This window comes from Sorex fumeus, unplaced genomic scaffold, assembly GCF_029834395.1.
Source record: "Sorex fumeus unplaced genomic scaffold, SorFum_2.1 ptg000098l, whole genome shotgun sequence".
NCBI lineage: Eukaryota > Metazoa > Chordata > Mammalia > Eulipotyphla > Soricidae > Sorex > Sorex fumeus.
This window is the reverse complement of record NW_026606155.1, coordinates 84760669-84775666: the sequence shown is the minus strand read 5'-3', so window position 1 is coordinate 84775666 and position 14998 is coordinate 84760669. Positions and strand designations below refer to the sequence as shown.

General features: G+C 49.4%; 1 protein-coding gene across 1 annotated transcript; it reads right to left on the bottom strand.

Moving 5' to 3' along the window:
* Positions 1-332: 332 nt before the first annotated feature.
* On the bottom strand, positions 333-14692 carry KNSTRN (kinetochore localized astrin (SPAG5) binding protein). The gene is made up of 9 exons (XM_056134098.1): positions 14449-14692; positions 14137-14231; positions 10948-11080; positions 9824-9871; positions 7938-8043; positions 7656-7752; positions 3251-3309; positions 2117-2191; positions 333-709 (listed from the first exon to the last, which is right to left on the bottom strand). Exons 1-9 carry the CDS (start codon positions 14655-14657, stop codon positions 578-580), a joined length of 954 nt encoding a protein of 317 aa, XP_055990073.1. The 5' UTR covers positions 14658-14692; the 3' UTR covers positions 333-577.
* Positions 14693-14998: the final 306 nt, after the last annotated feature.

Below are 14998 nucleotides of genomic sequence, written 5' to 3'. Positions count from 1 at the left end.
CTTTCACAATCGCCAACAGGCAAGAACAAGATGCTGATATTCTTGCAAAAGCAGAGGGAGAAATCCAGGAGTGGCAGTCATTTTGTAAGGCCGTACAGGGAGCTTGAGTCAGGCTGCTCATTTCTTGCCTGTGTCTTCCTGGCAGCTGGAGGCTAGGAGGAGTCTGACTCCAAATAGGTTCTAGACGCCAAACCAAGAGAAGACCATGAGTCCCACACGGGAAAGGGGCATCAAAGATGTCTCCTGTGCACCACTGTACAATTATGGTTTTATTCCTGCACGTCTGAAGTGATGGATGCTCGGGCTGTGGCTGGTTTAGTCCCCATGGTTGCGTCAAGCTCCTAGGCCCTCCTCTTCAGGCCTTCACGGTTTGTGAGAGGTTCAGGAGAGCTGGAGACTGTGAACACTTACTTACAGGAGTGACTATCGTTTTGGCATATGTTGCCCTTAGTCTTACTGCGGAAGCGGTTCATTCTCATGATGAGTCTTCAAAGGTCATGGCCAAGAAGCGGATGCCCTGACCAGCTTCCTCTGCAAGATTATCCCCCAGAGGAGCTATCTGGCCACCTACTTTTGATCACATTTCTAATAGCTGCTCTATTTCTTCAAGTACTGTTGTGAAATCATTTATCTGACCATTACATAAGGTCTGCTGCTCTAAGAACCGGGCTCTCTCCTCTTCTTTCATCTTCAACTTGACTTTTAAGGCCTGCAATGATAGACATTCAAAAGAAGTCGGAAGGAGCTGGAGAAACGGCACAGTGGGTAGGGTGACTGCTTGCCTTGCACGCGGCCAACCCAGGTTTAATCCCAGATATCCCATATGGTCTCCTGAGCGTGCTAGGACTAATTTCTGAGTGCAGAGGCAGGAGTAACCCCTGAGCACTGCCAGGTGTGGCCCCAAAACAAAAACAAACAAAAAGGAAGCCATAACACTTACATTTAATCTCACAGAAAAGAGAATACTGCAGCAGCACATTATGCTTCCGTTCCACTGAGATGGACCTCTGGAATCTTGACAAATGCTGCATGTGGTCTTACACTTGCTTACTTGTTCTGGTTACAGAACTGTCCCTCTACTACAGATTCCCACTAAACAGAAGCAGTGGTACCCTCTAGGAAGTGGAGCAACAGCCTGTGACTGTGCCCAGCAATTCAACTGCAGTCCCAAACCTCAGCATTGGGCTCTCTGGCTACGGGTCTCCTTGAGTCCGCAAGTCCCCAGGGCAGGATTTTGCATGATCTCGCTCGGGATTCTTTTCTGAGCAACCAGGGTCACACTATCTATGCCTGGCAAAGACGCCAATTCCTAGAGTATTTAGTACAGAAAGAGAAAATTAGTAAGAAACAAACTAGTGATATCCTAGGATGATTTGAAGCTTGCTTCCTAAAACTGCATCAGTGTTAGTAATTTGGTTTGTTTGGGCCATAGCTAGAGGGGCTCAAGTTTTAGGATTACTCCTGACTCTGTGCTCAGGGATCACACTGGGTGGTACTTGAGGGACAATACATGGTGGCTGGCACCAAACCCAGGTCTGGCCATGTGCAACACAAGCACCATAACCCCTGTACTCTCCGATCCTCAATGTTGGCTTCTTTTTTTTGTGAGTTTTTGGACTGTGCCCAGTGGTGCTCTGGGTGTATTTCTGACATTACACTCAGGGATCATTCCCTCCAGGCAGTACTCAGGGGATCATATGTGGTTGAGGGGATTAACCCTCGGTCGGTGGCATGCAAGTACCTTACCCACTGTACTACCTCTCTGGCCTCAGTGTCGGTACCTTAATGTTAACAAATTACATATTAATATTAGGAAAATTGAACTCTCTTGTTACTTGCAACACTTTTACACATCTAAAATTATTAAAATTTTATGAAAAGTAAAGATAAATAAGAGCGCTCCCAAAATCTATCATGCAAGGAATGATAATATATTTTTCTCATTTTGGGGCCACATCTAGTAGTGTTCAGAGATCCACTACTGGAAGGCTGGAATTGGGGGGACCATATAGGATGCTGAGGAGGGGGCCTGGGTCTGCTGCAAGCAAGGGAAGCACCTTGGTACAATCGCTTGCACCCAGGGATGGGAATCTTTCCTTGTGATGTCTGCTCTCACCTGTAATTCCTCCATCTGCTTTCTGGCTGTTTCATTAAAGAGCTTCAGCTCATCTTGCAAAGTTTCTAACAGCAACTAGAAGAACAAAAAAAGGCATAGCTCTTTGTTAAAACAAGAAAACTTGGGCCCGGAGCAATAGCACAGTGTGGAGGTGTTTGCCTTCCATGGGGCCTGCCTAGGTTCAATCCCCAGCATCCCATCCCAATAAATACACATGGTCCCCTGAGCACCACCAGGAGTAATTCCTGAGCATCGCCAAATGTGACCCCAAAAGCCAAAAAAAACATGAAAACTTTCTCTCTCTCTCTCACTCCCTTTTTAAAAAAATTATTTCATTTGGATTTATTTATTTACTTTGCTTTTTGTCACACCCGGCGATGCTCAGGGGTTACTCCTGGCTCATGCACTCAGGAATTACTCCTGGCGGTGCTCAGGGGACCATATGGGATGCTGGGAATTGAACCAGGGTTGGCCGCGTGCAAGCCAAACACCCTACCCGCTGTGCTATTGCTCCAGCTCCATGAAAACTTTCTTAAAGAAGAAATGAAGGTAATGAATGCTGACGCCACTTACACTCATTCCCAGGCCAGACCCACCTCCACGTGCTGTCTCACAAACACGTCAGTGCTGGACATTTAAGCTTGTTCTTTTGTAGTAGCACCAGGTGGTGCTCAGGGCTAACTCCCAGTGGGGCTCAGAGGACCATATGGGGTACCGGGGACAGAACCAGAGTTGACTCATGCAAGGCAAGTTCCCTATGCCTGCTGTATTATCACTTCAACCCCCCATTTATGTGGGGTACAGTAGTATATTTTCAACTGAGAGCTCATTTGTTTTTTGTTAGCTGCTGCTGCTCAGGGAACCGTACTCAGCAGAGCTCAGGATTGGGGGGAAAAGGATACCAGAAACACACCCCGTCCTGCTTGGCCTGGCTGGAGCGTGGGCCTCACACATGTTGGGCCACATTCTCAGCCCAGACACATTCTTATCTGTAAGCATGGCCACCTTCCCTGTACCATGCTGTCCGGTGCACACTCCTCCTCCCTGCCGCTAGGAAAAGGCTAACCAGAGTTGCATCTTGCTGAGGAGACTGCAGGATCTGCCCCGGCCTTGCTCGCTCCCTCCAGTCCTTACCATTGAGTCCGTGTGATCTGTGGTGGAATCCGGCTGGGCTGACAGGGCCTCCTCACAGCCTAAAATCGATGGAAACAACAATGACTGAGCTTCACTCAGGAAACGGTGCCTCAAGTAAAGGATAAGGAATCCCAGGAATACTCATGAGAGAAACTTCTGTCTGTCCCCAGCCTCCCACCAGCTTTTTCATATATACAGACCTCCAGGACCAGCCACCACCATGCTGAGACCACTCTCCGCACACATGAAGGTACTGGCAGAGGGACAAAGCCACACGGGTTCCAGGGCCGAGATCTCCAAGCCTACCCGGATTGGGGCCGAGCATCCTCCACCCAGATCCTCCAAATTCCAGTAGGCGGGGGTCACACCCACCACCTGGCCCCCTGGCGCCGTGTAATCCCATCAGCGGCCAAGACTCAGAGACTATAAAATCCAGCTCCCGGACGAGACCAGTGGAGTCTCCTGCCCCTGCGCCTGGCTGTTCCTTGCTGGGGTCCCTCGGAGGGGAGCGGGTTGAGCTTTCCTCCCCGCCCCGACCAGGGCTCCGGCAGCCGAAGACCTCCAGGACCAGCCACCACCATGCTGAGACCACTCTCTGCACACATGAAGGTACTGGCAGAGGGACAAAGCCACGCGGGTTCCGGGGCCGAGATCTCCAAGCCTACTCGGATTGGAGTCGAGCATCCTCCACCCAGATCCTCCAAATTCCAGTAGGCGGGGGTCACACCCACCACCTGGCCCCCTGGCGCCGTGTAATCCCATCAACAGCCAAGACTCAGAGACTATAAAATCCAGCTCCCGGAACCGCGCGGCCGCGAATGCGCGACATCTTATCAGGACATCTTTTTATGACATCTTATTATCTCATTCCTATTTTGGACAAACTTGCAGGCTATCGAATGTAGCCTGCCCACAGGGCAGAGTCTGGCAAACTCCCCATGGCGTACCCAATATGCCAAATACCAGTAACAATGATGGGTCTCATTCTCCTAAAGAGCCTTGAATATAATCTCAGGGCTAGGATGAAAGAGACGTTACTGGGGCCTGCTCGAGGCAATCGACGAATCACAGGATGATGAATGAATGAATATACACATATATACATATATATAATAATATATATATTATTCTTTTGGGGGGTCACACGCAGTGATGCTCAGGGGTTACTCCTTGCTCTGCACTCAGGAATCACTCCTGGAGGAGCTCCAGGGACCATATGGGATGCCAGGAATTGAACCCGGGTTGGCACAAGCCCTCCCACCAGCATTTTCTTTGGCAGAGTTACTGCCTGCCCTCCCAAGCTCGTCACCTCCTTCCTCTCTTGTTGGTGATGATCTCAAATTCACCCTACTTCCTCCAGCAGAAAATGTGTCCAAAGGAAATGCATAGGCTGAATTTCTGGGTTATGTTTATACTATGCAAAACCTTAAAAGAACATTTCAGGCATTAAAAATGGTTGGTTTGGGGGCTAGAGAGATAATACACAAGAGGGTAGGGCTGATAAGGGTTCAATCACCAGCACCACATATGGTTCTCCAAGCACCGCCAGGAGTGATTCCTTGGCCAGGAGTTAGAGCTGGGAGTAAGCCCTGAGCAACCCGCAGGTGTGGCCCATAAGAAAACAAAACCCTCACACAAAAAAATGACTGGTTTTGTTTTGGGGCCACACCCAGCAGAGTCTGAAGGTCATGGGATCAAACCTGAGCCCTCCATAAGCAAAATATGTGCTGCAGCCTTTTGAGTTATCTCCCTGGACCTTAAAAATTGCTCTTTTGTATACTAGCACATAAGCATAATGAATAAAAATCATACAAAAAAGGTTTATGGTGACTAGAATGGATATATCCCCTTCTTTGTGTTGTTTTTTGTTTGAGGGCCATAACTTATGGTGCTCAGGGATTACTGCTGGCTCAGTGCGCAGGGGACCAAGTGTGGTGCCAGGGACTGCAAGGCAAGACCCTTACCCCAGAACTCTCTCTCCAACCTGTGGGATATATCCTTTTTGGGGATGGGGTAAGTTCGGATCATGTCTGGTGGTGTTTAGGGGACTATACATAATGTCAGGGATTGAACTGGGGTAAGTCACATGTGAGGCAAATGACTTACTCTCTGCAGTATCTGGCTCAAGGAATATACACAGAGGTTAAGTAATGGCATTAAAAATCAAGTAATTCAAAAAAAACCTGGTCTCTTCTCTGGGTCTTCTCAGGCACCTCCATTCTGAGGCTTCTGTACTCTTTAAACATTTTCTTTTCCTGTCATATTTACTACTAAAGGCTACTCTTTTGGGACAAGGTTCAAAACGGAATCACAGGTTTTGTTCTTATTTTTTTTTCTTGGCGGGGGAAATGGTCCATAGGGTACACAGTGGTACACAGGGGCTACTCCTAGGTCTGTGCTCAGGGATCACTCCTGTTGGTGCTCAAGGAACTATATGCAATGCTGGGGATTGAACCTTATGCAGTGCCAGGAACTCAAGCAAGCTGAATGCAAGGCAAGAGTCTTACCTCTTGCACCCTTTCTCCAGCCCAGAAATTACAGTTTAAACACCATGATTCTGCTTGTTAGCAGACTTACACTTGCATAAGTCAATTAAGTCTGCTTGTTGGCACATTTAGGAAGCCTTGAAACAGAATTCTTTTTCTTCCCACCTGGGAAAGTTACCTTTATACCTTGAAAGAAATTTATGTCTGACCTGTGGGCAAAGTCATTTTGGCACCAAATGAGTGATCCAGGAAGTGACTGGAGAGGGTAAGGGGAGGACAGCTGCACAGGTGGGACAGCATGCTTTTACACCTTTCCCTTCCCTACATCCCACAATTGATGCAGTTCAGTAATTTTCATTGCAACTAGAACAAAAATCGCAACACTAACAGTATATCAGAAACTTAATGCCAGGTCTAAGGAAAGGGGTTCTTCACAATAAATGATGAAACAGTATGTCTTTGGTGATATGATGACACATGGAAGAGTGTGAAATAAGTGTATGTGCTTCTGCAGTATGATGACACATGAAGAGTGTGAAATACAGTATAAGTACTTTCACGGTAACAGCCTCAGGCCCCTCCAGTCTGGTCCACCTCCCACTGATTTTTTTAGGTATCACAACCGAACTGACGTATGTGAGACCTTCCTCTCCCTTTCCGCTCATGATAGCCGTTTCATACAGAAGATACACAAGAAACTTGACATCTGAGAATTAGTGCTCTGGAAAATAAATCTGGCCACATAAGGTCAGATGACTTAAAGCACGGACAGGAAACCACTTGGTCCTCTGCTTTATCAATGTTGCTTATTTACTTATATGGAAGCAGGATTTGGGTCACATCAGATGGTGCTCAGGGCTCACTCCTGGCAGTGCTGGGGGACCATATGCAGTGCCAGGAATTAAACTGGGGTGGGTCCCATGCAAGGCAAGCACCTTAACCTCTGTGCTATCTCTCCAGCCCTTATTACTGTTATTTTTTTTCTATAAAACAAAACCAAATCCAGAAATATTAAAGAACCAGAGTATAAAGAATGTACACAAGGCGCATATGCTGCCCAAGTGGCCAAGCACATGTGTCGCCCACATCTCCCCACCCCCCCTTTTTTTTTTTGCTTTTTGGGTCACACCTGGCAATGCACAGGGGTTACTCCTGGCGGTGCTCAGGGGACCATATGGAATGCTGGGAATCGAACCCGGGTTGGCTGCATGCAAGGCAAACGCCCTACCCGCTGTGCTATCGCTCCAGCCCCCGCATCTCCCCTCTTGAGATGTGTACTTTCATGCTTTCGTGTCAAAGCTCTAGCATGTGTGTAGGGGCTCTCTCCACCCTTGGAGAAGTCCATGTTCTCTCTTGAGTGTGTTTCTCTCTCTCTCTCTCACTTTCTCCCCCTCTACACCTTAAAAACCCTTCAAATAAAATTAAAAAAAAAAAGAATGTACACAAATAGAATGCACATGTAGATACATAGGTACATGCAGATACATTTTCCCTCTACCCATTCACCATTGCTGGAGTAGATGCTTTGCATGAAGAAAACCCAGATCTGATCCCTGGTGACCCATGGTTCCCCAAGGGACAGAGAGATAGTACAGGGGTGAAAACACTTGCCTTGCACACAGCCGAACTGGGTTTGATTTGGGGCACTGCTAGGGCTGACCCCTCAGTAGAGAGCCAGGAGTCAGCCTGGAGTGCTGCTAGGGGTGGCCCCCCCAACCAAAATTAGTGATATAAGTAAGTGTTCAGATGACCCTCTCTCCACAGCTGTTTGAAATTCTGTTGGCCAGGCTGTCAACATCACAAAAGAACAAGGCCTTTGCAGGCCAGCCCTGCACAGATGAGGCCAACGGGACGCTTGGTCTCCAGGCTCACCGGGAAGAGGGGTGAACTCTGCTGGCCCGGAGTCTGTGTGCCCTTACCTGAGGAGTCATCGCTTTTGCACTCCAAAATTGCCAAACAGTTGTCCTGAAACTTCTCCAGCAGCTCCACCCTTTGGGTCAGCTTCTTCAGTTCTCCCTGAAGGGGGACAGGAGTGCACATCAGGTCTGCCCACTGCCAAGGAGGGACTACCACAGCACAGGCCAGGTCCCATCTCGTTCCCAGGGCACCTCGGCATACCAAGCCTGCTCCTGCAGGGGCCACCCCTCCGGGGGCCACAGGCATCGCCAAAGCAGAGGACGGAGGACCAAGGGAACCCTCACCCGGATCTCAGTCAGCTTCTGGTGCAACTGCTTGTTGATGGTCTCTGAGAGCTGGTTTCTGTCTGTGAGTTCCTCCTCTGATGCCTGCCTCCCCTCTGGTTTGCACCTGTAATAACGACTGCACGTGTAAGAGGAGGTGAAGGGTAAAGCGTGCAGGCAGTGTAGTCACACAGGGTTTGAGTCCCAACTTCGTTGCAAAGGGGGGTGGCTGTGAATTTCTGGGAGTTGCACCATCTCTGAGGTGATTTTCTCATTTCTGGAATCAGGTTAATACAGTCATGGCCAACCCAAGTTCGATTCCTCCGCCCCTCTCCAAGAGCCCAGCAAGCTACCAAGAGTTTATCTCACCCGCATGGCAAAGCCTGGCAAGCTCTCCGTGACGTATTCAATATGCCAAACACAGTAACAACAAGTCTCACTATGGAGATGTTACTGGGCCCGCTCGAGCAAATCGATGAATAACGGGAGGACCGTGACCGTGACCGTGAGGTTAATACAGCATCTCCTCATTGCTAAGAAGATAAAGATAAAACTGTGCACGGTTTGGGGCTGAAGAGACAGCACAGCGGGTAGGCGGGTAGGGCGTTTGCCTTGCATGCGGCTGACCCGGGTCGATTCCCAGCATCCCATATGGTCCCCTGAGCACCGCCAGGAGTAACTCCTGAGTGCAGAGCCAGGAGTAATCCCTGTGCATCGCCAGGTATGACCCAAAAAGCAAAAAAAAAAAAAAAAAAAAACCTGTGCACGGTTTGTAGGGCAGCTACTGACATAGCAAACATTTAGACTCTAGAACAATGGCCACACATAATATTCAATATTCAATTTTTTTTCCTCCTCTCACCAGGTACTCCAGATCATGGACTGTCATTCTGCTAGAACACTGAGCCATTTCTGGGCATTGTGCCCTCTTCCTGGCCCCCAACATTACCTTTCTTTATCTCTTTTATTTTGTGTGTGGTGGGGGGGGGGGAGACGACACATCAGCGATGCTCATGGTTCACTACTGAGGGCTCAGGGAATATGGGATGCCAGGGATCAAACCTAGGTTGTCCACGTGCAAGGCACGCACCCTACCAGTTGTACTATCTCTCCAACTCCTATTAAACTTTCTTTCTGAAATTGAGTCATTTTTCATGGAGGGGGAGGGGAGTGGAAAGGAGTGTCAGTGATCAAACCCAAGGTACCATGTGCTCGACCACTGAGTCACCTCCTCATCCCTCTCAGAGTCCTTCTTGACAACATTCTGCAATATGAGCTCCCTTCCAGATCGGGACTGGAGAGATGGCTTAGCAGGGTGAACACATGCATTGTACGCAGAAGACCTGGGTTTGCTCCTCAGAACCACACAGGGGCCCCAAGGATCACCAGGAGCAAACCCTGAGCACAGAGCTGGGAGTGGCCCATGCACTGTCAGGTGTGGTCCCTAAGCCAACCACACAAATAAAACAAAAACTCTCCTAAATCAGAGGTTTTCAACAATAATCTAGTTCTGCAAACTTTTCAGCTTGTGTATTTTGGTGTTCATGACGGCAAAGCATGGGAGCTGGCCTTAACTGAGTGAGAGAGAGCATTTTCTAGTTCAGCAATATAGCGATATTTCTCTCCAGCTCACATACCAGAAGCAGTCAAAGGTCCCGAATGTCTGATATTCTGTTGATGGGCTTGGTTTGAAACTAGCCGGGCTTGATTTCAGGTCCTGGCTTGGAGCCCCAAAAGCTCCCATCAGGTTCTCAAACACGGCTGCACCTCCTAAAATTTCCTAAAAATTTCCTAAAACTTCCTAAAACTCCCATCCTGTTTCTGGGGTGATACTCAGACTGCACAGTGATGGAAACCGTGACTGAGATCCACAGCACTGACTCAGAGGCCGAGTGTGAGCTACTGACCCCTTTTTGATGTTCTTCTTGATGGCAGCTTCCGTAGCTTTCACCTGCCTGGAAAAACAGACACAAATCATGAATTAAGAGACTCACGGGCATGTGTTGGGACCAAGGCATAACAATGAGTCTGGTTTGCTAAGAACCAGAGATGAGGGTCAGAGAGCTACTACAGAGCTAAGACTCATGCCATGCGCACAGCTGATCCTGCTTCAATCCCTGCTAGGAGTGATCCCTGAGCACCACCAGGTATGGCCCAAGCCCCTGACACCCACCCCCCAACAAAACAAAACAAAAAGAGATGACTCAGAACTCCAGTGCAAGAAACCAAGTCCAACCTCTTGTATTTCAGCCCAAACAATTAAGAGAAGGGGCTCCCCCTCTGGACCACCTGATCATCTGACATATCTACCCAAAGGGTGAGGTCATCTCATCCGACCTCACAAGAGGGGACTGAGCACCGGGTGGAGCAACACACAAACAGCACCCTGGGTGAATACCTGGGGCTGGTGTTTGCCCAGTATGGTGATCTACACAGAGATAGTGGTGGGACGGGAAGAACTACCTCTAAAATTCTGGCTGTCTCCTCAGAAGAAGAGCATTTTTTAAAAAAAATTATTTTTATTTATTTTTTGCTTTTTGGGTCACACCCGGCGATGCTCAGGAGTTACTCCTGGCTCTGCACTCAGGAATTACTCTTGGCGGTACTCAGGGGACCATATGGGATGCCAGGGATTGAACCCAGGTTGGCCATATGCAAAGCAAACGCCCTACCCACTGTGCTGTCACTCCGGCCCCCAAGAGCATTTTGTTTTGTTCTGGATTTGGGTTATATTTGGTGGTGCTCAGGAGCTATTCAAGGCTCAGTGCTTGGGGACCATATGCTATTAGGGATTGAACCCAGCTCCACACCATACAAAGCATGAGCATAAGCCCACCGAGCTGTCTCCCAGCACAAGACAAACTGACAAATGCTTCAGCAGTGTTTCGTAGCTCTGAGCCCCTGACAGATGTTTGGGTGCCGGTGTTAACCCATGCAACGCTTCCCTGCCTCCCGCCCCCACTTTCAATTTTTGTGGTACCAGGCAATTTCAAAGAGGATGCTCTAATGGGATACCAAGGATCAGACTCACCCAGTCTCTCGTCTCAGTTTGATGGTTTTTGTGACATCATTCTCTGAAGCCCCTGAATAAAGAGGTTTGGAAATATCGACTTCTTTGCACTTCACAGGTAAGAGGCTCTTAGAAACACCTCGAGTTTTCACATCTGTGGAAAGAAACAGGATGCGAAGTAGATGACCATCAACATTCACAGCCTGTAGAAGCGAGTCATTCCAAACTCTCATGAATCTGCAATCTCATTCCAGCCAATGTCAACTGGTGAAGATGAACTCAGAAGATAGGACTTTAGGGGCCTACGCAATAGGACAGTGGATAGGGAACTTGCCTTACATGCAGCCAAACTGAGTGTGACCCCCAGTATCCCATATGGTCCCCTGAGCACAGAGTCAGGAGTAATCCTGGAGCACTGCCAGGTGTGGCCTTCCAAAAACAAGACAAAACAAAAAAAAAATATATATATATAAGGAGAGAAATCTAGGGGCTGGAGCAGGTAGAGCATTTGCTTTGCATGCGGCCGACTTGAGTTCGATTCCCAGCATCCCATATGGTTCCCTAAGCACTGCCAGAAGTGATTCCTGAGTGCAGTGCAGAGCCAGGAGTAACCCGAGTATCGCCGGGTGTGACCCCCCCCCAAAAAAGAAGAGAGAATTCTAGAGGAATGGGGGACATAAACCCAAAAAAAAATTGGGGGGGGGTTACACCCAGAGGTGCTTTAGGGCTTACTCCTAACTCTGCTGATAGTGCTTGAGGGATCATATAGGGTGCTGGGGATTGCACCTGTGTGAGCCACATGCAGAACGCCTTACCCACTGTACTCTACATGCCTGAAATCAAAATTCTTAAAATTGAGGGTGCAGTGTGTTTGAGGCTAGACAAAAGCCTGAAGATATATTAAACAGAATGGCCAAGAAGGTAGAGGCATGCATATGGAGAAAGCAGATATGGGGGCTGGAGAGATAGTCCAGTAGGTAAGGCACTTGCCTTGCATGTAGCCAACCTGGGTTGGATATCCAGCATCCGATATGGTTGCCTGAGCACCACCAAGGGTGAGTCCCAAATGTAGGACCAAGAGTAACCCCCAAGAACCATCAAAAAAAAAAAAGCAGATACAGACCCAAGTAAGAGCTAAATGAGGCATCGGGAAAGTCAATGGGCAAAACACACTGAACCTTTCACCAAACATGGGACCAATCCAACCACCACACAGCACAACTCTCTGGAAGGTCACACTCTTGCTGCTCTTAGCTTCTTCTTTCACTGTTCTTTAGTTGTCTGAATCCTCTTCCTAACTACTTTAACCTCTTTATGTTAGGCATCTTCATGGCCTCACTGCCCAGCAGAGTACCCGGCACCTTGGCACCAGAACTTGCCCACTGTCTACATGGAACCTTCTTCTTCCATGGGCTATTCCACAGAGCATCTCTAAACTGCCCGTCATCTGTGTCTCTTCCTTAGAGGTGGCCGATGCGGCATCTGCACTGGTCTACTTGCTGGGTCTCTGCCAGATCCAAAGAATGAGCTTTGCCAAGCCTCTTCCCCAGAGGAGAGCACTGTCCTGCTAGCCCTCAGGCCGGCCTTTCAACACATACTATTATATTCCATTGCAAAAGCAAGCGACTTGTGTGGGAACAGGACACACGCAGGTGCTCTTCTACTCAGACTTTCACTGACATCACCGTGAAATGACCATGCGTCAGGCTCTCGTCAGGCTCGGCCTAAGTGAGTCCAGGGCCTCCTACATGAGAGACGTGTTCTGTTCCAGTGAGCTTCACCCAAAGCCAAAAGGATTTTTATTTGCTTTTTGGCCACCCCCCAGCAGTACTCCTGACTTACTCCTGGCTCTACACTCAGAAATTACTCCTGGCGGTGCCCAGGGGACCATATGGAATGTCACAGATCAAACCTGGGTCAGCTGCATGCAAGGCAAACACCCTACGTGCCTGTATTATCTCTCCAGCCCAAAGATTATTTTTGGGGGTGCGTGGAGTAAAGAGGTAACCTTGGGGAATATATTTACCTTTTCTCTCAAATATTAATAAATTATTAGTAGAGGAACAAATCTACCTGTATAAAGAAATTAATAGTAAATTGATCATAATTAATATTCTTCACTGTCTGCAACTGGTTCCAATAATGAATTTTTTTCAAGAACCCAAGGCTTGATTTTTATTTGTAAGGAAAGATTTTGCAGGATTTAACCGACTGTCACCTTTAAGAGACATTATGGAGGGAACTGAACGGCTGGTGTTTAGAGCAGGGGACCTACTTTTCTATTATTTTCTTTTACACCTTGATTTTCTGCGCCCCTCCCTGCCCCCCCTCCCCACCATGTATTTACTTTAACCTATTCAAAACACTAAAACCAATTCCTGCCCCTATGTCAGAATAAACTACCTAGGAAAGAAGCAAATTTAAAAAAACAAAAAAAGTTCTTATGGAGGCGGGGTATAGTGCACTGAATTAAAACAAGGCTATTTTCGCACTCCAGTCAACTGATTTTTTCTCACCAAATAAGAAAAAAAAAAACAATTAAATGACTAATGAGGTCACATCATCCCCCCCCCCCCCCCACCTCGGCTGCCACACAGCCCTAGGATGCGGGGAATTCCCCCGGGAGAGGCTCTGCTGCGCTCCTCCAAGAGCTTAGTTACATCACACGTGAGTCCCACCTCACCAGCTGCTCAGAATCGCCTTGGCCAGCTGCTTTAAAAGATGCCAACAGGTTCTGCTACTTTAAATTTATTTCACGTCCTAATCTTTAGATTAGGCGATTGGGCGATTTGAGAATTACAAATCCCTGGACCGCACTTCTCAACACGTCAACCCGGGTCGGCTCCTCGGCGCCCCATGGTCAGTCCCCCGAGTATCAGCATCGCCGGGAGTGACCCTGAGTGCGGAACCAGGTCTGGCTTCTGAGCACCACTGGTTCACCCCTCGCCCCCCACCCATAATCTAGTCAGTGAACTGCAGCACTTGTCAGGATTGGGGAGGGAGGACACAGGGCAGGTCCCCCGACTAGGTGCTTCCCTTAATGCCCATTTCAAGCCTTAACCGTCCGCTTCTTCGAAGTCCGCGTTGTGCCCTCCCCTCCCGGCCCGCGGCTCCCTCTCCCTGTCACTCGATTTGTTCTCCCAAACGCCCAGCCCCTCCGCTGGGAGAGATGGGGCGGGGGAAGTGGGGACCGGAGGCGTGTTCACCCACCAGCCGGGTGGCCGCTGCTCAGCACCGGGCGGGGCTGCAGAGTGTGTACCGTCTTAACCACGCTGGCCATGGCGAGGAGGTGGCTCGGCTGGACCCTGGAAGGTGCAAGGTGAACGTTACCCGGCGCTGGGCGAGGGAGCCCGAGCAGAGACGAGAGGCCATCCCGTCGGCGCCCCCGGCGCCCCGCATCCAGCCTAAGTCCCTCGCCACCCTTTCGGAGAGCCGAACCCCGGCTCCTGCGGTTGCTGCGGCTCCAGGGGCTCCTGCGGTTCGGGCGGCTCCTCCGGCTCCTCCGGCTCCTGCGGCTCCAGCGGCTCCTCCGGCTCCTGACTCTGGTCCACGTCGCTCGATTTCAAAACATGCTCCGCAGCAACTGCCACTCCGCCCGCCAGGTCGGCCGCGGCGGGTGTTTCAAACAGGCACTTCCGGAGGTCAGGCCGGAGCTGGGGCGGGGCGCTCCCTAGGGGCGGCCATTTTGTACGGCAGACGCTGCTGTGGGCAACGTCTTTAGGGGCTGCCATACTACTGTACGGAAGCTTGGGCTTCCGTGAGCAGGATGTTGTGACCCCCAGGGCTGGGTGGGGGGGAGACCACGTGGGCCTGCATGGAACTCAGAGCCAGCTTCCCGCGACTGGGTTGGGGCCCCGCGAAGAGCAGTCTAGTTCAGAGTACATGTCACAATCCTCTTTGTTTGATTGTTAGTGGCATGTTGCCTGAAGCGGAAAAGTGCGCATCAGCAGTGGGGAGTTACAGGGGAGTTTTGGAAGGGGGACTGTGGGCTGAAATATCTGCAGTTACTACCCGAAGCTTTAACTTGAATTTCACTTATCCAAAGTTGAAGCAGAGTCAAAGCTACTCCTAG